This window comes from Mytilus trossulus, chromosome 7 (assembly GCF_036588685.1).
Source record: "Mytilus trossulus isolate FHL-02 chromosome 7, PNRI_Mtr1.1.1.hap1, whole genome shotgun sequence".
Lineage (NCBI taxonomy): Eukaryota > Metazoa > Mollusca > Bivalvia > Mytilida > Mytilidae > Mytilus > Mytilus trossulus.
Window position 1 is genome coordinate 49,200,665 of NC_086379.1, and position 24,198 is coordinate 49,224,862.

Below are 24,198 nucleotides of genomic sequence, written 5' to 3' on the forward strand. Positions count from 1 at the left end.
TCCGGAGTAATTTTTCATAGTTGTTTTTCTGCCGATTGAGTCCAGATTGCATCCAGATCTTGTCGATTGCGAACCGTTTTTTGCCGAAACCGTTCCGAAACAGTCCCGTTATTAATACGAAATTCGTCAATGATACCCACGTCAGAGTCCCGACAATTACAGAATACAATACGACTGAGACCAGACAAAGCCGTTTGCAATGCGATAGAGCGGACTATGATAGGGTTACGTTCCGACAGTACTTGATCATCCCGAATATGCCGACAGTTTTCGAACGGATAACTTCCGTCAGCGTCGGTTCACTGACCAGTCACTGTCTGATCTCAGTCGGATAACATTCGGTAGAGTCGGGACTCAGTCGTGACAGACTCGGTCGAATTTTACCTGGCGAAAAATACAAATCGGATTAGAAGCGGATTCAGAACGGTATTATCGGGACTAATTCGCTTAGAAACGGTTGAATATCGGTGCTTCCTGAATACTATCTGATTGTTGTCGTGATCAAATTATTTTTTTTACAAATTTTAATTTAAGTTTGAATTTCCATCCACGATTCACAGGATCTTGATCAGACTTTTAATAAATTTTAATCGGGAATGGTCCTATCAAGAACGGTAGTAAAAATCGTGAATGTGTGACCCCAGCTTGACCAAATTTTTATTAATGTTTAAATTTCCATCAACGATTCACAGGATCTTAATCAGACTTTTGACAAATTTTAATCGGGAAAGGTCCTGTCAAGGACGGCAGTACAAATCGTGAATGTGTGATTCCAGCTTAATTCACACCAATATAATTATCATATACTGATCTTACTGTTACAAATGAAAAATCTTTACATGGCCAATTAGTTTTTGATAGGGCTTATATGAATACGAAATGTTCATTCTATTCAAACATTTATTAAATATCCAATACATTGACGATAGCTGTATATTTCAAAGAAGGGTTGTGCTATAAAACAATGACATATTTAAGTCTTAATTGATTATGGTAATACATTGAAATATTCAACCTGTAATTAAACCAAAGGGTTCACAAATATGATCCTTAATAACCAGCATTTTGACATTGATTTGTATTTTTTTCATGTTTTCAGTATTTGGAAATATCTTTTTTTTATCTCATTCAGCATCAACCGTGCAGCAGTTCTCGTACGCACACATGACTTGTATGCGCTAAAGGGCCGTTACTATTTTTTTTATCGCCTTCCCTTGATTCTTATGCTTAACTCAACCGAAGCCACTGTATGACGGGGTTAATCAATATTGTTCTATGGAACCTTTGTAATCGGATTTTCAAGCCACATTTTCACTCATCAATATAGTTGCAATTTACATGTATGTAAACTCTTAATGACGATGATGACTGACTGAGCTCTCTCGCTCTATCGCAAGAATTGAAATCAAATATCCAATGAAAGTAAATTAATTAAATTATTGCTCAAAATTGAATCTTTAATTTTTAACATGTCCCTATTTTTGAAAATAAACCAAAAGCACCATTAACGCTTAAACCAAATATTTAATATAATTATGTTTTCAATAAGAAGTAAGCCACGCAAGACCATTCAGTTTAGTCATGTAGGACACATTATCTCTAATACGGCAAATATTACTATTAACTAATGAATTAGCTAGAAGTTACGATCAAAACGATTGAATATGATGAATGCACACTAAGTTGACAGTCATGTTCCTTTTGCAACACGCTGTTTAAAAAGTCGCTTGAGAATGAGGTTTACGGTCAAACAGGAGAAGTTCATATAGAACCTTATTGCAACACCCCGGCAACTTTTCGATTGATATTTTAAAAGGTATCGTGCATCTAGAAATGTTTATGTTAAAGACAATTCTCTGGAGTAATTATACAGGCATAACTAGCATACAATGGTCCCAGAAAACACCAGCTTGTTCATTAGATAAAAGTATTAACTTCTTATGCATTTTATGAATCAACTAAAAAGAATGGTTAACTTATGGTAAGTCACTAAGTTACATATTAAATATATGTCTGGTTAAATGTATACCCAATCTGTTGTAAAAAAAAAAAGAAAAACCTAACACATACAGTATTTGTTATGCTAATCAAAATATATTTAAAACTTTTAAAATTAAAATTTATTCCGGATTTTTTATGTACTACAATTTATGAATACTGTATGATCAAAACATGGTTACAGGTGTGTACAAGGTGTACATCATATACATGTAAAATTTTATTTTACACTACGCGCACCTTTATACACAAATAGACTTTTTTATGTTTCTATAAATGTTTTATGGATTACGGTATGAAACATGTTTTTTCAGTGTACAAGTTTATAATACTTATATAAAGAAACAGGACTTGGGAATTATTAAGGATGACATCTAAACTAGGACTTTATATATAGTTGATATATAGTTGAAAGTGACATCAAATATAAACAATGACAGATAAGGCAGGATGTAAGTAATTATTCAATATTATAAGTAAAGTACAATTATGCAAAGGTTCATTAAATTTTGAAACTAAGATTCTTGGTAATCAAACCATAAAAACTTTGTAAATAACAAATGTAAGGTCAGATGCCTTCGTTATGCAGGATGATGATCTTGATTTTTTTTTGGGTGGGGGGATATATTGTATACTTATTGCATTGGTAAGAGTGGAATAGTAAGTTTATTTTGAGCTTGAGGTCCAATTATTGCCCTGAGATGTAGCTGTATTTTATATAGAACATGATAACTGAGGTATAATAATTAAATTATTCTAAAATACATAAGGGACAACCTGAACTATTCAAATTAAATCCGATCCTATATTTTTTTTTATAGTTTTTTGTCCTCAGTGGACTGATGAAGGGTTATTTTTTAGTGTTTCGTGAGATATTCAAGCGTGAATTTTGTCAATTTTCCTAGTATCTGATAACCTATGTACATGTATACTGATGAAGGAGGGACCCTTCTGAGTTCGAAACAGCCCGTTGTCATTTACTTATATGAAATAAGATGAAACTTTTTTTTTAATGTACACATTTCTATTCCTTTTATGTTTTAGTTGTGTACTATAAGTATAGTGGTTGCTACCAAAATGATGACCAAAGGTTATTTGACGATGGACTCCATTACAGTGGCGATAAAATGTCCTCTAAAATATGTTTTCAATACTGCAGTTTTAGTGGAGATATAGAAATAAATAGGTTCTTTGCTACTTCTGTAAGTACAGAATATAAGTTACATGTTTATCAAATGACCCTATTCAAATGAAGTTTTATATTGTACGTTTTTTCCGGAATGATTTTAAAACTACTATGACATGGGTAACATAATAAACACAGATAACTGTGTGATCAGTCAAATGTAAATCATTCAACTTAAGCAAACGAACAGGCACTTAGATGTTAACTGTTAACTGTTATTCAACATCTGTAGTCACAGCTGATGATAGCTATAAGATATGTTACAATTATTCTAGCCATTGTCCCGTCGTCTTATCGATCGAGACTCAACTTACCATGAGCATCACAAAGGGTTACATGTAGAGCAGGATGTGCTTCCCCTGCCGGATTATCATTATTAACCCAGTTTTTGCTCAGTCTTTTTATTCTCCCTTTGGTGTCTGGCCTTTTTGTCAAACAAACAGACAATTCATATCTTCAGCATTACCAAACCGTTTACTGTTTCCGTAAACTCTCTTTTTTAGCTTTCAACAAATGATCACTTGTATTTTTTGTTGTATTTTTTTAAATTGAAAAACATCGTTTTCATGTTGAATATTTTCAATAATGACAAAGGAGTAGGTCCGGTAAGACCTTTTTTTGGCCCCAAAATATAGCGGTTTTACAAAATTGTTAAAATGTAAACTCTTACTTAGTTATTGGATAGCAGAATGGTTCTGCTACATAAATATGGGCTGTTTTTGTCACTACAATGTATGTATATATTGGGTACTAGCACCATGAAGTCGTGCTAAATTACTGAAATCTTCACAATTCCATCATTTTAGTTAAATTTTAGACGGTTTCCGGGTAAAACGAAAGTGGCCGCATTCGTGTTCATCCAAAATATTGAAATGGAAGTTGTATTTGATGATAATACATAACATATGTAAAGATTGAGGATGAACACGGATGCGGCGCGGCCACTTACGTTTTTGACAAACCAGCTGAAAAGTGACATTTTTTCGGATATTTGGTAGATTTTCCATATTTGAGCTTGAATCGAATCGTTTTTAATGACTTTATAAGTTAAAATCTTGCAAATAAATTAATTGAATCATATGAAATAGACACTTAAGTGTTTAAAAAGTGGTCAAAATCTTTCGTCAGATGAAACTGAAATTTGAGGCCAAATTCGGTCCTTACCGGACCTACTCCTTTGTTACATAAATCTTGGTTATAAGACATTTTTCGATTCCGAATTATCATGATTATTTCTATGAGGAAGATAAATCTAATTGTTGTGCGGAAGAGTTGTTGGTTCTGCATATACTGTATACTAAGTACTTCTAAAGTATTTTGCGCATTAATATTTGATAACTTTAGAACATCATATAGAGCTGACAATTAAATATTCTGATCTTTCGAACTTATAATTGGTATCTTATAATCTTTTTGCGTCCTGTACGGAGGATTGATCAGTAGACATTTTAATTGTGCTGTATTTTACTGGGTTGTTTGCTGATAATTAAATGCAGTACAGTATAGACTGTAGTATAAAAGTCGAAAGTGTCATGTAAATAAAGCCGTCGATTATGTGTGGATTTCCTTCTTTCTTTGTACACTCGGACACTATTCAGAGTTGCTGACTTTGCGATGACCTCTAGACGTGTACTAATCAACTTTTCGTCATTCTGATATTTAATGGATGACTTTGCATTTGCATCAATACTTCATTTTTCTATTCAAATTATACTATAATACACGAAATTTCATTATGTTACTGGCTACGGCGACCATCTAATTACTGGCAATGCATCAAATATATACAAGAACATTAGTTATAATGTTAAACATTTTACCACATAAAAACTGTACAACAAAATAATGGATTATAACATGTATGAATAAGTCATACCAAATTGGATGCATTTTGACGTTCCAATACTTTTGACATGTGCATATTTTCAATCAAAATAATATAAATCAGAAATCTGTCTTAAGGTATGATGATATAGAACTACTTAATGCACTTAATTAATGTTTCATAATTAACTAGGGATACGACACTTTTAACTTTATTTTGTATTTTATTATTGAAAAGCCTGACATTCCTTTAATTTGTATCATAAAATTACTACAGTCATCATATCGAAGACGATGGCAAATTGAGGTCTTCACATCTTTAAAAAAAAATCCCCTTTGTTCTCTGACATTTTTCGATTTCAACGGTTTACTACAGTATAGCTTTTAATGGAAGGCAGTGATGTTAAACGTTGGATGTAGCAATGCAAGTGCCAGTGTACAGGTCATTATTCTCAATTTAGAATAAGGTGATGTGGCATCATTGCCAATTAGACAACTTTTCTAATATTTCAAATGAAGTGGATTTAAGCAACTATAGTATAGGAAACACAGCCTTCAACTTTGAACAAAAACCATACCGTACCAGTAGTGTAGACATAATTTACTTAAAATAAATGACTTATCAACCCAATAAAAGTAAAATTATACATGTTATATATAGAACAGGAAACAGCTTTGTGTATATTTTTTTTATTATAATTACATTTTCATAGAACAAAAGTTCTTGTTATTGTGGTAGTGAAGAAGAACTTGGATCTGGTAAATACCAAAAGCGGGATGATTTTGAATGCAGTTTGGATTGTTTGGGACACCTGAATGAAAAATGTGGAGCTTTACTGAGGGCTTCAGTTTATGAAATTCGCATAGGTGAGGATAATTTAAGTCATTCTTATGGTTGTTGTAAAAGATAAGTACAGTAAAATCTGGTTAAACCGAATCCTGCATAAAGTCCAGAAGTGTTTCGATTTAAACAGGTTTCACTGTATTTGTACTTTATAGTGACATATGTCACACTCTTATTAATGTTTCATTACATATTTATGTGTGTGTAATTTACAAAATGAATGATTTATGTTTAAATGTACAACACCGTACATTTAATATATATTTGTACGGACAGTATCTTCCAAAATATTACTATAGCCTGAAGCTAATTTTGTGTTTGTATTCGTATTAAGAAATGTGATTCCAACACTTTTGCTGGAAATATATATATATATAATTATGTGTATTGTTGACGTGAAGGTAAAATACTACGTTGCAGAGACTTGAACCAAACATAACAATTAACGGACGCCAAAATTATCTAAGATACATCGTAGATCAGACACAAAGAGGTCAAATGATTATCTCGCTGCGTTGACGACCCATTGATGGCCTTCGTCTGTTGTCTGCCCTTTGTGCGGGTTGTTGTCTCTTTGACATATTTCCCATTTCCATGCCCTTTGTTATGTAGGGAATGCATCTGCTGTACAGGAAGCAGAAGAATCTCGGAACAGAACATTGTCTGGAAGCAGTGAAGTGTCAACGACCAAACCATCACATGGTCTTACAAGAACTGGTGGTGATATAGGTACGATATAACATTTATCATAATATTATTTTATTAGTGCTAAACGATCTAAATGGTCACTTATGGAAGAGCTGTCTCATTGGCAATAATACCACATCATGTATTATAACTGTCCTTACAATATGAAATTCCAGAAATTTCTAAACTCGTCTTGGACAACAGTGGCGGATCTAAGGGGGAGGGATCTGGGTTCGTCTCCCCTTTGTTGGACGATCAATGCATTTGAATGGGGTTTTATTATTGGAACTCCCCTTCATCATGTGTTGGGAACCCACCCTCCCTTTTAAAAATGGTTGGATCCGCCCCTGGACAGTATTACTAAACCATATCGGATGTATTTCATGATTTTATACCATGTTGGACTGAACCGGTACTAAGTAATAGGACATCAATATTTGATTTGGTCGACAAATATGCATTTTTCAAAAACCACTTTTTGTTGAAAATAAAGAAATTTAAGACACAATTTTCATAGTTTTGGCGTTATATAATTAGTACGTAAAAAAATTTTATTTTAAATTCTTAATTTCATATTCTTTTTCTTTTAATTTAGAAGAGTTGTATGATTGCCAATTAGGAAACTCCCCAACAGAGACCCAATATAATACTGGGAAAATATATGTGTAGTTACAAAAGTTACAAAATGTAGCAACTATTAAAGGTCATCGTACGGACTTCAACAATAGACAACACCAATAACACAGAGCATAGTAGTTTTTGTAGATAGAAACACCGGTCATTGCCAAGAATGTAACAAAATATTTGAAGGCATACTTCCTTATAATTATACACACGTAGCTTATTACACAGTTCTCTTAATTTTAAGTTGTTTAATTGGTGTGCAGATAATTTTCCAATCTACAATATACCAAACAGTTGATACAAAACAATAAACGTAAAAGTAAAACAATTACTTAGTATACCGTTAATTTTCCAATGGTAATTCATTAAAATTGATATGTTATTAATTTTAAGTTTTCTTACAAACTGCACGTGGCTTGCTTCAAAATCTAGAGGACTATGGGTAATCCCATTGTTCGTACACCAAAATGACAATAACGTTACGTCATTGGTTGAATTTTCTTTGTTTATCACGTTTTAAACCAATCATAAAGTTTTGGTGTACCCTTTGAGAAATATTACTCATTATGCATTTATTTAGATTCTGAAACGGAGAATTGGTAAGAGCCTTTTAAGGTAGTACCCAACACTTTCACTAAAATTAATCTGGCTCGTTTAATTTTCATAAAATTTTGTCAAAGTATTTACTTTAACACTTAAACAAAAATATAAAAATTTAAAAATTTTTGAACCAACCGTTTTGTTAGAAAAATTACACTGGTTATATAGCAATTTGACAAACACCAATTTTGATCATTGAGAAGCTTAATATTCCTTTTACAACACAACGCAGTTAAAACGTTAAGCTGACTTTACAGAGTTATCTCCCTGTAGTGTTAGGTACCACCTTAAAACAGCTTAACTGAAAAAAACAACAATATAATATTTATTGCGCCTACACATTTTGAAATTCGTAGTTTGTGTTTTTTTCCAATTACCGAAAGTTATTCAACTTAAAGTATCATTTCAACTTAAAGTATCATTTCAACTTAAATTTTGCGAACCATGTTATCTAAGTCTAAAAAATCAATCAGTACACATCTACCGGATTTAGTGTAAAGACGTCATAAACAGACTGAAAAATGCACGCTTTATTTAATGTCGACATAATATACTAGGTATAAACAGGACGTAGGACCACAACTTGTCAAGTATTCAGAACTGTATAGTATAACGGAATCTTCTGTTCTTTGCAGGTACTGCTATTGGTGTATCAACAGTCCTTGTCTATTTACTCGTTGCAAGTCTTATATATATATTCGTGCTTCGAAGGTAAAGTATACTTATTATACTTACATGCAAACAGTAACAAACTTTGAATAGATAATGTACAGATGTACTCATTTGCACAATGTCGATTTGTATAATTATCCGACGCTGATCGAATGGAAAATTAAACGCACAAACACATCAAACGAATGGAAACCAACTATTATTTCCTTGACTTTGTATAGGAATTGATTGGTGAATTATATCTCTTGTATGACACATGAACAGTTATATCATATCAAAACTCAAAGAACTTATTTTGTACGTATTGCACACATCAAATAGTTTACTAAAAAAAGACTTCATTCGTATGTACTCAACACATATTGTTTTACAATATTTGTCTTATTTTGCAGTGTGCTTCCTTTTTAAAATTTATCTCCGAAAACTTATTTATAACGAAAATTAAGATTTACATCTAATTTTAAATTGAATAATGATTTTAAAAGAAAAAAACACTTAGAAGTTGTAAAAATGTGTGCGTTCAAGGCGCATTCATTTATTAACATTTATCAAGATGATGAAGCGCATACATTTGAAAACCACTGACCCTGATATGTATAAACGACCCTGTTAAAGCAAAATTCAACTAAGGTCGACTTTTCCAGAGGAAGTGCGAACCTCATTTTCTCAGTAATTTGTATTTTTTTATGAAGTATGGAACTGCGCTACTGAAAGTTCTTTATCTTTTAATTTAGTTTTACCTTCTATATCAATACTTGTGGTAAATGTGAAAGCAGGAAATGCCACGTGGTTGTCAATGAGTCTGTCTATACCTGTGACGTTAGGAACAACTAGTTTTCTAAGGTTATCACACAGGTTTGAAATGCAATAAATAATACATAATAAAGGGAACGGGGATTGTGCCAAAGAGACAAAAATCCGAATTAAGGACAAACATCAGCAAAAATCCATCAATGAGTCTTCAACACAACAAGAAATTCCTATACTCGGAGTCAGGCATCGCCTGGCTCCTAAACCGTTTTGATACATTTGTACTAGCTTAGAAAATTTGTCACAACACTAATTGTCGAAACATAAAAAGGAACCAAAATGAAAACAAAAACAAACAAGACTGACAAAGGCTAAAGTCTGCCTAGATTGGACAGGCGCAAAACTGTGGCAAGTTAAAACATGTTTTGTAAGATCTCCACCTTTTCATTTTATATACTTCTATAGCCAACGTGGAGTAGAAAAAACACAGCAAAGTGCACATTTATAAACTCGATATAAGACAATGTTTCTTTCTCTATTTTTCCAGAAGAAAACCAAGTCCTAGGAGACTTACAGAAACACGTCCTCACCACCAACATGTTCGAAACCACATAAGTGTTCCTTCTATGACAGATATATCTGAACAGACGCTAATTATTCAGAACGAGACTCCTATATATGAAAACACAGATTCTGTTACTCTCCCTAGCGAAATAAGTGAGACATCTGTTTAATTATATTTGGCAATATAACCAAAACAGGGAATACATTTTTGAAACAATTGTAAAATAATTTGGTGACTTTTCGACAAGGTCAAGAGTGACAACCTGAAACTGGAAACCAGGGAAGACGTTTCTAGTCATTTTACGATATTTTGTTTATTTATGCATATTACGACGAAGACGTCTAGACACAGCTCATGATAATAACATATACGAATTACCTATTAATGATGTCCATCAAATAATATGTAAGACCATTAAATGTTATGTTTAATTTTTTTTTTAGCAAAGCACAATAAAAAAGTATTTGAAATACATGCAGGAGAATAAAATGCAGAACCACAAAATTATAAACATAAATTTATACATGTATTGATATAAGAGATTCAAAATTTTCGAATGCTGATTTATACAATATATGTTAAATTATCAGAATTTGTAAAAGAGGGACGAAAGATACCAGAGGGATATTCAGAATCATTGATAGAAATTAAACTGCAGCGCCATGGTTAAAAAAAGAAAAACAAAAGACACACGGACAAATAATAGTGCACAAGACACAACATAGGAAACTGTAAGATTCAACTGATTTTCACCACCAGTGTCAAATAACATCAGTCGTCAGTATCTGAATTGGAAAAGCAATAAACTTCAAAATTATGCTTTAACTTTTTGCAAGGCTGGTCAATGGTAGATTCTTCTTATATTCAAAATCTAAAAAACAAAAATCAGTTTTGGTCGTATTAAACCATTGATATGATAGTGGTTAAATTTGTTGAAACATGTGCAGGCTTTTATTTTGTGTCAACGATATTTTCAATAGCACAGGAAAGAATATATAATACAGCCTGCACTCTGTGGGGAAACCACTGCCGTAAAACAGATTTTTTCGTGAAACAGAAAGATTGACCCGAAAAACAATCTTAATGCAGAAAAACATACTAATTAAATCAACACTTAAAGGGCGGAGATAATGACGGCTTTGAACTTTCTTGAAACACAAAATAGGAGCTGTGGAAAACATGGCTCGTATCCTACAGTCCAACGACAACCAATCCCACTAACCCTTATAAGGAGAGTGAAGATTCACTCTTGATGTGTACAACTTCGCAAATAATGCACATGACCCGCGTGTTCATGCAATCTATACATTTGCTGAATGACTTAATCTTGTTATTGCAACAAGCGGATGCTGATTGATTGCGTATTCCACCATAGATTTAAATTGTAGCGAGCAATAGTTCATAACTTAAACATCCATGGCTAGAGAAAATTATAGTAGCTAAGTTTAAAATTAATACAACTTTGAAGATAATCAGATTTCATTTCTCCTCCATTATTTCATGTATGTATGGAAAAAAACATTACAAATGTGTCTTAAACGACTTTTACACATATGAAATTGCTTACTTATAGGCAATTGCAAAACTCATTGAACACGATTTTGGCATTACAGCATCGATTAGCGACACCTAGTAGATTATTTCAAAGAAAAAAACGTGACCGAGAATCGACAAACGTTATGTTAATACAGAAATATCGAAGGTACCGCTCTTTAAGTCGGTTGATTATTTTCATAACAGACTAAAAAGAAGAACTCACTTCCATATTAACTTACGATATTCTCCAAGAAAATGAAGAGAAATACGTAACGTAAATCCCAAGCTTTGATATGGTTGCTTAAAATTGATAACCTTGAAAGCAACTTTTATCAGTATATGTCCAACTATCGTATTCTCCAAGTTTACTGACGGCATCTAAATCAAGTGTCAATGTACCTATTTCTGAAACTGTTAATCCCTTTACGATAACTCCTGCACTATAAACATTGGTTGCAGTCCATGTTGGTGGATCTCTTCAAACCTAGAATGAATTGAAATTATACAAAAATGTCATGCTATTATATGAATAACATAGTTGACAATGTTTTCTCGGGGTAACAATATCATCTATGAATTTTATTTAAAATTCTAACATGACGATCTTCAAACGACTTGAGTGCACATCCGTGGTGAAATATGAGTAAATCGTTTTAGCTGTTCCAATCGTACTCCTGCGACATAAGCTGTTTTATGAATGAGCTACCCGACGTCATAGAACGTTGACGTAAACATATAAGCATTTTACGGGAAAATACACGATTGTGAAACCAAAAATCATCACAACAAGGAAAGGGAAACAAACGATGCTAAAATGTGTTATACATGCCACTAAGTTTTATTTTTACACATATACGACATATACGTACACTTATTATTTAGAGTCATCAAAACCGATCTAAATATGTCATTTTAGATAGTGTGTCACTTTTTCAGTTTGCTGTTTTTTTACGTCAATTTGATAGTGCGTTTATTTATGGGAACGGCAAGTAATCCCTTCATCTACAGTGCTTCGATCCAAAACAATTGTCGTACTTGTCACACAAGTAAGACAATCGCAATAATTCATGGGAGCTTCTATACATATCGCGATTTTACCTCAGGTTAGCCATTTATGCCAAGTATTCAACCCTGAGCGATATATTCAACCCCCCATCAATTATTTCTTATGTATTTTCTATATTGTCACGTACATAACAAGGTTACGGGTGTAAGAAAAATCAACAGACGTGAAGCAAGATGTTTTGCTATTTTATTTTGACAGTCAAAAAATAGAATCTGGGTCTAAACGTAGAATTTAAGCATTGACTGTATTACTTGATGTAAATTCAATTTATGGTCCTTTTCATTTCCGATTTTTGATTTGCCTGGACGAGATGGTGACACTGAAAAAAAATTGTCACCCGTTCAGCCATGTGATAGAGTAAACGAGTACCCTCGTATTACTCAAAATAGATATGGCATTTAAACGTGAAATATGATAATATTTATATATTACTCATAGCTGAGAGATTGATAGAGTAGATTGTTTCCCCGAAAAAACTTTGTCACCCGCGGCGAAGCCAAGGTTGACAATGTTTTTTTCGTGGGGTACAATCTGCTCTATCTCCATGATCACCATCTCAGCAATGTGTAACACAGTTATTTAATTTATTGTCTTTTATGAATGAATTTCATTCAAAAATATTTTCTTTTGACGTCACGTACATAACAACGTTAAGGGTATTATAAAAATAGTGATAGAGTAAATTAACACCCTCTTATAAATAAAGGCAATAGTAGCATACTGCTGTTCAAAACTCATAAATCCATGGACAAAAAAATCGAGGTAATAAAATAAAACTGAGGGAAACGCATTAAATATCAGAGGAGAACAACGACACAACAATAAAATGTAACATACACAGAAACGGACTAAGCATTAGACAAAATCCTATGAGAATAACAAATAACATAAAAACTTAATACTTGAAATCGGGATAGATAAGTACCGTGACACGTCTTATAGTAATGTGAATTCACACTTAAAATTAAGAGAAAACAAACAACAGAACGGAAACACAACGTTAAAATGTAACACTCACTAAAACGAACTATTATATAACAATGGCCATATTCCTGACTTGTTACAGGACATTTTTAAAGGAAAAAATGGTGGGTTGAACCTGGTTTTGTGGCATGCCAAACCTCCCTCTTTTATGGCCATGTGAAATATAACATTAAAATGACAACACAACATCACAGGACTACAATATAAATCAATAGGAGAACACAATTTACAAAGAACACACACATAATATGGCAACAATTTCAAAATTTTAATACGCCAGTATTTAAAGCCAATCAAAATAAAGAATGTTAATGCGAAATATAATAAAAACATATATTTTTTATTATGTTTATTCATTGCTAAATTTTCAGCGCATCAAAGATGTACCGATTATCAAGTTATCTGCATGTTAATATCGTAAAATATCAGCTGCGAGACATCATATGAAGCTTTTTGTCGAGTGAGCGTAGCGAACGAGATCAAAAAGCCTTAATATGATGTCAAGCAGCTGATATTTTACAATATCAATATGCAGATAATCTGCTAATCGATTTATTGGGCTATATTTGCATATTTCGGAAGTGTTTTCTTTGTTTCGCCAGCACACAAAAGATGACTCGATAAGTTCCGATCAAAGTTATTAACGTCAGTTCAAACATTATGGTGTCGCTGATATGTCCGGGTCAAAGTTATTAAGGCCGGGTCAACGTATTTGACGTCACAAAGACATGATACGGAATAACATTAAGATCTGAACAGAGTGATATAGACAGAGGGACGACCGATAAGTATAGATTATCGGGTTTTCTACACATTGATATCGTAAAATATCAGCCGCGAGCCACAATGTGAACCTTTTTGGCGAGTGAGCGTAGCGAACGAGCTAAAAAGTTTTATATTGTGTCGAGCGGCTGATATTTTACGATATCTATACGTAGAAAACCCGATTATCTATTTATCGTTTTATTAATGGTCTTGTTTCGTCTCCCTAAGACAGTTTTACGCTTGACGAAAGCAAGTTGATAACGTCTCCTCTCGCATTATGACGTCGCTGATAACTTCTCCTCTAACATTGTAACGTCGCTGATAATGCCTGGTCTCGTTTTGAAGTTTTGATACGAGAATTACTGAGCGACAGAGCAGAGTGATATAGGCGTAGGGAAGGACGATAAGTCATATTATTTGGCTTCCCGACGCGAGTTTTATCTACATTAAACCAATTAGTTGCTCTCGCATCACTATAGTTCGATGGAAAATGAAATACAAAATTGAAGGGTATTAAACAACAACAATTCTGAAACGTTGTGCTACATTTTTTTTTGTAATTACCTCTCAAGCTATCTATATCTTGGGTTTGATAAAAACCTAAGTGTTTCGAATAATTAAAAATTTGTATAAACAGTAAAATTACAGAAAATAAACTTATGAACTATATTTTATGTTAACACAACAGGCCACACTATGGGTATGCTGATACCCTGATGACGAAATGTCAGCCAGAAGTGTCATCGACAAGTAGAAATCATTTTTTTTCTATGAGACGCAAGAATCGCGTTTCGTCTACATCATACACATCAAGAGCGCTCGAATCAAAATAGTCGAAGGCAAAAGTACGTATAAAATTTACAGAAACATGGTATTTTTATAAATATCATATATTTGTAAACCGTGTTTTAGTTATTGTAATTAAAAGTTTAAATAAAGACCGAATTCTCTAAAAAAAAAAACCAAACTTTTACATCTATTCAAATTGTAAAAACTTATATTTGTACAGTGGTATCAATGTTATATAACATATTGAAGTTCCCCTCTCCTCTAGATCTTATTAATGGTGCACGCAGGAATATTTAAAAAAAAGAAATCATTTGCGATTAAGATATATTTTCATAACACACTAAATCATAATTATCAAATATAATAAACTGACAGTCACAGACGAAACGATACGATACACTTAACATAGATATTTTAGAAACACAAGTTAAAGGAGAGTCTAGCGGAAATATCCATACATATACATTATCATCTCTCCTTTTATAATACACTAAATATCTTGATCGTTTCCGCTAACATCAACAATAATCAAAACGAAGATGGACGACGAAAGAAAAGGTAAAGTCCATACTATTAATGGGAAAGTTTTTGTTATGATTAGGATTTCATTCATTATGAACAAACATATATATATATATATATATATATATATATATCAACGTTACTTCAATTATGATAATAATGGTAAATTGAATTGATAGCAAATTATAATGTTTGGATCCTTTTATGTTATAGCTCCCTTGTCATCATCTCTATCAAGAAAACTATGATATGAAACTGACGCCCTAGAATACCGTCTCTTCTGAAGGATATGTACTCCATGTTTGGGTGCTGCTTAAAGATTGCATCCTTATATTGGATAATTCATAATGCTAAAATTTAAATAACTACTTAACTCGTTAACCTTAGGTTTCAACCGACCTTCATTGCCAATTCGTTATGTAACACTGTGCACAATCTTATATTTCATTTTGTCATGTTTTTTGTGGTTGTAATAAGGTCCACTTACTCACAAAAAGTTAGATTGGTGGGTTTCACCAAGAATGTAGATTGTGTATTAAAACACAACCTTTAGATGCAACAAAGATATGCAATAGAAAATATCATGCATTTTGATGATGTAAAATTCTGAAAACCTTTTGTTCGAATCAAGAGAGATTATAAATATATTTTAATTTACTATATTTTGGGTGTCCATGGACACAGATGCACACATAAATAAGTTGGTGACAACGTGCTCCTTAAAGTTTCTTACCAGCCAATGTAAATATACTGATTATGTTAAACTTTAAAATAAAAGTGAGTAGATACAACATGTACAACATAAACCAAAAAACAAAAGTGAAGATGTCCATTCAAGCGCATATGATATATTTTTTTATCTTGATTTATGATGATGCTATTTATCTTCTACAACCTTATCTTAAGACATTTGTCATCAGTTATAACTGTTTTTGGCGTTCGCTTATTCATAACTTAGAGGACAATTAAAAAATGTATTATTTTTATGTGCTTCTAGCTTATAGGCAATGTAATTCAACTACTTCAATACGTCTGTATGCGTCAAGTATTGTCTAGGTATTAAACATATTAAACTATAAACATTAGTCCAATATGTCTCCAGACTTAGAATTTGAAAATATCAAAAAGTAAATAAAATGTATTGCTAAACTGCATTGTATTCTAAATTCATTTCAGATTTGAATTACATATATGTTGGTTGCTATGATAGTTCTATACAAAGAAGGTTTGAGAATACACGGGCTGATCGGGTTGATAAAATGTCTCCATTTGTTTGTATGACGAATTGCCAACTTAAGCACCGTAGTAATATTTTTGGAATAACGGTTAGTAAAATGTAAATTTGAATCAAGGTTAGTTAATAATATTGAGTCAGAATGAAATTATTTAAATGAGATACCATAATTGTACTCCTTTTGTGACTACGACTGTCCAAATCAGGGCTGTCTTTGCAACTGGAGCATCAGTTGAAATATAGACCGCATGAGAAAGTATAATCACGATAATACTGAACTCCGAGGAAAATTCAAAACGGAAATTCCCCAATGAAATGACAAAATCAAATGATAAAACACACCCAATTAATGGACAACAGCAGTCATATATCTGACTTGATACATGCATTTGTAAAACATGGTGGATTGAACGGGTTCTATGGTTCTATAGCGCTAAACCTGTCATTAGTACGACAGTCGCATCAGTTCTTTTATATTGACAATGATACGTGATAAAATTGTCACAAAAAGGGATACAACAACAACACGCACCCCATCAAAAACTGGAGGTCAATTCAGGTGTCGAATTCGGACGAGAAATCAGATCCTACTCCATATGTAGTATCTGTCGTGTTATTACAAAGCCGGTAAATATTCCAATTCGGTAGGTCATATTCGTGAAATGGGAACGAAATTGTAGTACATGTAACGACATAAAGAACATATCCGATATCATATGTATAACGGATATTCCATTATATTCAACCAACCCATGATGGGGTCCGTAAAATTTACGAATTGAAGATTTCAACTGCAACAATTTGTAATGTTGGTTTAAAAATGAAAAGGTCACGATTGGAAAGCTGAAATCATCTCGTTTGTCGTTAAGTTTTTTGTTTTCAACCGATCCTCATAGTCTATATCTAGATAGAAGTCATAATCAAAGGGCAAAATCAAAAGCTCAAACACATCAAATGAATGGATAACAACTATTAGAGTCACTTCTTCTTAAAAAATATTGTAAGGGGGTATTTTCTTCACTAGAAATTTCTAAATATTAACGATAGTTCATAATATCGCTTCGATATGAGTATTTCAGTTTCCTTGCATAAAAATGATAACATGTATAGTCTTGAATTATTACAGCGAGGTCACATGTGCATGTGTGAACCATTATACAACAAATGGAACCATAAATACTTCTTCTTTACCTTTGAGCGTTTTAAAGAAAAGGACACTGCATGTTATATAGATTGTTTTGGTAATAGAGGTGAAAAGTGTGGTGGTATTTCGACATGTTCCATATACAGAATCTTAGCAGGTAAGCAGATGAAATGAAAAGATATAGTCAAAAAACTTAACTTGTACATTTAGTCTTTCGTGTTCAATTTTTTTTAACTGCTTTCATATGAATTAATAAAAAGTGCATTCGGAAAAGACGACATTATATGTAGTAATCAATGTCTTAGAGGAAACATTTATTTCAAACCAGCCCTGTTATTTTTTTAAAACAATATAGCTCTAAATAAAGGCAACAGTAGTATACCGCTGTTCAAAACTCGTAAATCTATGGACAAAAAACTAAATTGGGGCAACAAACTAAAACTGAGGGAAACGCATTAAATTTAAGAGGAGAACAACGACACAACATTTAAATGTAACACACACAGAAAAGGACAAAGCATTATACAAAATCTGATGAGAATAACAAATATAACATCAAAACCAAATACATGAATTTTGGATAGAAAAGTACCGTGACACGTCTTATAGTAATGTGAATTCACACTCAAATATAAGAGAAAACAAACGACATAACGGAAACACAACGTTAAAATGTTACACACACAGAAACGAACTATGATATAACAATGGCCATTTTCCTGACTTGGTACAGGACATTCTAGCATTTAATTGAGGTTATACATCATTTAAATTGTACTGGCTTTTAAACCATTCAATCAGCAAAACATGAATTGTTAAAAACCTTACCACATGACAAATATGACAAATACGTTACATACAATATTTGCACATTTGCCACCACATTTTGCAAAATAGTTATAAGCTGTAAATGTATCAGTGGAAATTCTACAAAAACAAATCGTGTTGCTTTAAAGGAAAACACTTATAAGTGGTTTTTTCTACACTTCTCGCAAAAAGTGAAAACCTCCCGTTATAAATTTTATGCGTCCGATGCGCTTTTCTAGTCTAGATTAACCTTTGTAAGGGTAATGCTCAAAGCCGTATATTTGTAACACTTCATAAATGTCCTGCATCAGAACTTTCAAGTTTTTCAATTACACGTAATTTAAGACAAAATTGCATAATCGCGTTCAATCCGGACTTATAAAAATCAACACATATTGTGAAGCTAAACCTGCTAAAGTAGATTGATTCAAATCAGGTAGAATCAGGAATCTGATACATGTACAGTGACTGTCGTCAGTTTATGTAATTTATACGTGTTTCTCGTTTCTCGTTTTTATATAGATTAGACCGTTGTTTTTTCCCGTTTGAATGGTTTAACACTAGTATTTTTTGGGTCCTTTATAGCTTGCTGTTCGATATAGGCCAAGGCTTTGATGGAGAGTTACTCATTGGCATTCAAACCACATCTTCCTATATCTATTTAAACTTTTAATTTACATATAAGGGTAATGATTGGAAATGCAATAAAGAATGCTAGAATTAATGCAAACCATTCAGTCATCTCATATTAAACAAGAATCGAAAAGTAATAGAAAGAAAAATATACAAAGAAGAAAAATCACAAAACAACTGAACTCCGAGAAAACTTCAAAACGGTAAGTCCCTAATCAAATGGCAAAATCAAAAGATAAAACACATCAAGCAACTGTGCTCCACGGTTCGTTTTCGCTACGAATCATATAATGTAACAATTTTTAAATATTTTATTTATTTTGCGAAAACGAAGAGAAAAAAGGTTTCGTAATTTATATGGAAAGACAATCAGGACGAAGGACACGTCAAAACAAAAAACATCTTTGACACTGAGGATATGATTGTAATAGTAAGATAATTTGAGGAATGAGTTTTTTGACTGTACATAAATGTTTATCTCATATTGGACTTGCAATTTTTAAAGACAGGAATTCATCATTAGTGCAAACTTCAAGCCCTACCACAGAATATGCGCAAGGGATAACTACAGCATGTACAGATGATTTAAATGCAACATCTTTTCCGATTCAGGATGGCAGAACAAAACAACACGGAATAACAAGTAGTGAGTGCAATTCTCAATGATAGTGCACATTCTTGATTTTATAGTCTTATTGAGTACAGTTCTTACCTTTTATAATGATCATATTCGTTTTTGTATAAGACAATACCGCTAGTAATTACTATATATAGAAAAAGGGAACAAATTAACAAGACCCCAATAACTGTGGTATTCATAATTCATGTAATTAGAGATAAAAATAAATTTGTTGACAATTTTAACAGGATCATCAAATGAAAATAGACATAACAGTTGAGCTACTTTTATATCTAATTGAGCATTAAACTAAGAAAAGGTAGTTTTTGTAAAGTTATTTTGCTGATTACAAGTATTGTATCTGTTATGATGTGGTGTTATTTTGATGAATTATAAATATAATATATGTTTTTAGTCGTGTATCACCTTCAATAGAAATGGACGGATCTGTCGTCTGTTATCACTTTTTAAGGGTACTTAGTATGAAAATTGAACCCAAGAGTATTATAATTATATTTTCATGCTGATAAATGTTTGTCCCGCAATTGGATTTTAACTCACACCTTTGGTACTTTGGTACACAACAGCACCAATCGCCCAGCTTCATGTCCAGCATTTTATTCTATTTCATTTGACCACATTCTCTATAACTGTATAAAATTGCAATAGTTGTAGTGTCACTTTGTCTCGTACTTTAGAGATAAACACAAAACAGGTTTAAGCAAGTGTAGATTTTTTTACATTTTTTAAAACAATGTATTTTCATTTGTCAGCAATCTGACTGAACAATTTTTGTATACCATATTGGATAACCATTTAATTCATTATATAATCATACAATATGTTATATTATGTTTTTTGTATTTCTAATTGCTAAACGTCTATACCAAATGTTATATCTTGTAGGTATACTCGCTGGTGTTTCAGTTGGAGTTGCTTTATTGGTGATTTTATTAATACTACTCGTGTTAACGTTGATTAGAAAAAGGTAAATGAATGCAATAGTTGAAGTAATAATATATAGTATGTGAACATTTGACCTTAATGAAAAAGAGTAAATTTTGATTTTATTTGTAGATGCACTTTACCATGGCTACGTATATAACGCATGCGTGTTAAGACTTAAAAAAAAAGGCAAATGCGTAGACAAACATAGCTTATCAACAAGGTCGTAATGTTATGGTTGCCTCTAGACATTGGATTTTTAGATTATAAATTGAATAACTTATATGTTATTTTTGTTAATGAGTGTCATTTCACTAGCCCAGTTGTTAGCACTTCTGTATATGGGGCGCGTTGAATTTGCTTAAGTATGTGAGCAAACATTGTCTATGTTACGCCACAAGTTAATACCGCATTGTAACCTTGTTTAAAATGAATAAAATTGAGAATGGAAATGGGGAATGTATCAAAGAGACAACAACCCGACCATAGAAAAAAACAACAGCAGGAGGTCACCAACAGGTCTTCAATGTAACGAGAAATTCCGGCACCCGTAGGCGTTCTTCAGCTGGCCCCTAACAAATATATACTAGTTCAGTGATAATGAACGCCATACTTATTTTCAAATTAAAACATTCATACCGGCGCTAACATGTTTAACCCCGTCATATCATTTATGTATGTGCCTGTCTCAAGTCAGAAGCCTGTAATTCAGTAGTTATCGTTTGTTTATGTGTTACATATTTGTTTTTCGTTCATTTTTATATATAATTAGGGCCGTTATTTTTCTCGTTTGTATTGTTTTACATTTTCATATATGGGCCTTTTATATCTGATTATACGATATGGGCTTTGCTCATTGTTGAAGGACGTACAGTGACCTATATTTGTTTATGTCTGTGTCATTTTGGTCTCTTTTGGACAGTTGTCTCATTGGCAATTATACCACATCTTCTTTTTTTTAATTTTATATCTAACACTAGCAAACGTAAACATTGGTTATTGGAATTAAAACTTTACATATTTAAAATAACAGACCCCCCTTATTATTAATTTTCCCTTTTTTTTCGATTTATAGTAATTAAAATACTAAAACTTTAACTTCAGTTTACAAAAATGTATAAATAAAACAAAGAAAGACAAATAAGTGCAATCACATATTAGCGATTGGTATTGATATGTTTAATTTCATGTTATAGATTGATATGTATGTATATCATCAATTTATCTGTAAAAGCATTTTTGTTTGTAAGTGGGATGGATCAGTCAACGGCATGTTTCTCATAGGGTTGAAGTCATAGAACATTGCCCAATGCTAAGAGCACAAAAATCATGCTCGAAACATAAAACCCTACATTTTGATTAGTTGATTTTGGAGTATGAGTATGATTTTAAGGCCAGGTGTTCATTGTTTTTCGCTTTTTTATAACTTTTTTTTCATTTAAAAGAATAATTTACATGCTAAATTCATGCGGAACTCATTTCGACTAAGGGCAAATTAAAGATTGCATGACAGCTGAGTTTAATGAGGTTGGCATTTGGACTTGCATCATCAATATTAACATTGTTTTGTAACTATCTAGTAATTATAGCTAATGTCCCTGCATTGTGTTTCGGTATTTACTTCTTATTGAGTAAACTATTCATTCTCTTTTAGTTTGATATTCGCGTCTTTAAGTGACAGTTTGGTATGCAATATGAGAGTCATGTGCATTTCTGTTTTCTTTTGGTCCTAAGTGCCATTCAACGTTGTACTTGTTTTGGCTTTAGAAATGTTTTAATCTTAGCGTCACTGGTAAGTCCAGTGTGGACGAAATACACGTCTGGCGTATTAAATTTAAAACTGTTACTTTTTGTTGGCTATTACTCGTGTGTTTCTCTGTCCTATATTTTCTACTATTTATTTGCATTGTAGTCCTCTATTCAAATGTTGTCATTTTAATGTTACATTTGCATTGCCATTAAAGCGGTAGGTTTTGCATGCCACAAAACCAGGTTCAATTCACCATTTTTGTCTTAAAAGGTCCTGTACCAATTTGAAAATGGCCATTGTTATATTTTGTTCGTTTCTGTGTGTGTTACATATTAAAGTTGTGTTTTGTTGTGTTGTAGTTTTCTTATATTCGATGAGTTTCCCTCAGTTTTAGTTTGTAACCCTTTTTTTTCTCTCTCAATCGATTGATGAATTTCGAACAGCGGTATATTTCTGTTGTCTCATTCTTACTTGAAAAAGATAATAGTGTTTACTTCAATAATTGAAATTTTTAAGCATCTAAACAATCAAATTTAAACTTAAGTTTTGTTTTATGTTACAGGTCAAAGACAAATGTATCAAGAACTTTGCAATCTAGTTACACTACAGATGAGTCAGTGCGATATGATAATGTTCCACAGTCTATACAGGGGTCCAACAGTCCGTATGCAACACTTATTGTTCAGAATGATTGTTCGACCTATGATGATTTAATGCCTAGAGAAGTAACATATGCAAATACTGAAACGGTGGCTACAAACACAGACTTCAAGTCACAAAAGAAAAAAAGACGAAAAAGATGATTTGCATTTTTGAGATACTTACGTTCAAACAGTAATAGGCAGATATGTCCTTCTCAAGGAATTAAATTTTAACATTTCCAACTTTTCTATTACATATTTTGTTTTTTGAATTCTTTATATTGTTTTTTTTAGGCAATTTATCTAATAAATTGTTATGTAATACCAGTATCATAGATGAAGAAGATGTTGTGTGAGTGCCAATGAGACAACTCTCCATCCAAATAACAATTTTTAAAAAGTAAACCATTATAGGTCAATGTACGGCCTTCAACACGAAGCCTTGGCTCACACCGAACAACTAGCTATAAAGGGCCCCAAAATTACTAGTGTAAAACCATTCAAACGGGAAAACCAACAGTCTAATCTAAAAAAAATAATTAAAAAATAAAAAATATGTCAATATGAGTGATTACAATACATTAAAACAGAAAAGAGACGACAATACCAAACTTAAGGAAAAATTAAAGCGGCAATAACCTTAGCAAATTGTCAAATCAAAAGCTCAAACACATCACACAAGCTCAAAACTAGTGTCATATTTCTGACTTGGTTAAGGCACCCCCTTGTGCGGAACATTATGGATTACACCTGGTTTCAGAGCTAGCTAAAGCTCTTATTTGTATAACAGAGACATAAACATTACATCATATTGACAAAAATTTGTAAACAAGCTTCACATACATGTACATGTAGTTAACAAAGTTGCACATGTTGAAACGTCCGGATCCTATAACTGATTTTGATTTATTACAAACTTGTACTGTTTGACACATGGCAACAATGTATTGAAAAGTTAGCCACCCAAAGAAAATCGTCTCTTAAGAAAACCCACTACTGTATGAGCCAAAGAG

The 24,198-nt window shown here is 32.4% G+C and overlaps 2 protein-coding genes across 2 annotated transcripts; both read left to right on the top strand.

Annotated features, from left to right (window-relative positions):
* Positions 1-2,227: 2,227 nt before the first annotated feature.
* On the top strand, positions 2,228-10,627 carry LOC134727101 (uncharacterized). Its single transcript, XM_063591486.1, has 6 exons — positions 2,228-2,450; positions 3,043-3,200; positions 5,722-5,875; positions 6,465-6,581; positions 8,399-8,474; positions 9,733-10,627. The coding sequence occupies exons 1-6, from the start codon at positions 2,432-2,434 to the stop codon at positions 9,917-9,919; spliced, it is 711 nt and encodes a 236-aa protein (XP_063447556.1). The 5' UTR covers positions 2,228-2,431; the 3' UTR covers positions 9,920-10,627.
* A 4,727-nt stretch (positions 10,628-15,354) lies between these two features.
* LOC134725213 (uncharacterized) lies at positions 15,355-23,509 on the top strand. The gene is made up of 6 exons (XM_063588855.1): positions 15,355-15,448; positions 16,589-16,737; positions 17,773-17,947; positions 19,736-19,876; positions 20,756-20,837; positions 23,107-23,509. Exons 1-6 carry the CDS (start codon positions 15,430-15,432, stop codon positions 23,345-23,347), a joined length of 807 nt encoding a protein of 268 aa, XP_063444925.1. The 5' UTR covers positions 15,355-15,429; the 3' UTR covers positions 23,348-23,509.
* The last annotated feature ends 689 nt before the right edge of the window (positions 23,510-24,198 follow it).

Bases quoted from the DNA above. Each gene is read 5' to 3' on its own strand.
- LOC134727101 (XM_063591486.1), top strand. The intron at 3,201-5,721 runs GTAAGTACAGAA...ACATTTTCATAG, and splicing joins ATAGGTTCTTTGCTACTTCT to AACAAAAGTTCTTGTTATTG. The intron at 5,876-6,464 runs GTGAGGATAATT...TTTGTTATGTAG, and splicing joins AGTTTATGAAATTCGCATAG to GGAATGCATCTGCTGTACAG.
- LOC134725213 (XM_063588855.1), top strand. The intron at 17,948-19,735 runs GTAAGCAGATGA...CAATTTTTAAAG, and splicing joins CATATACAGAATCTTAGCAG to ACAGGAATTCATCATTAGTG. The intron at 20,838-23,106 runs GTAAATGAATGC...TTTATGTTACAG, and splicing joins TTAACGTTGATTAGAAAAAG to GTCAAAGACAAATGTATCAA.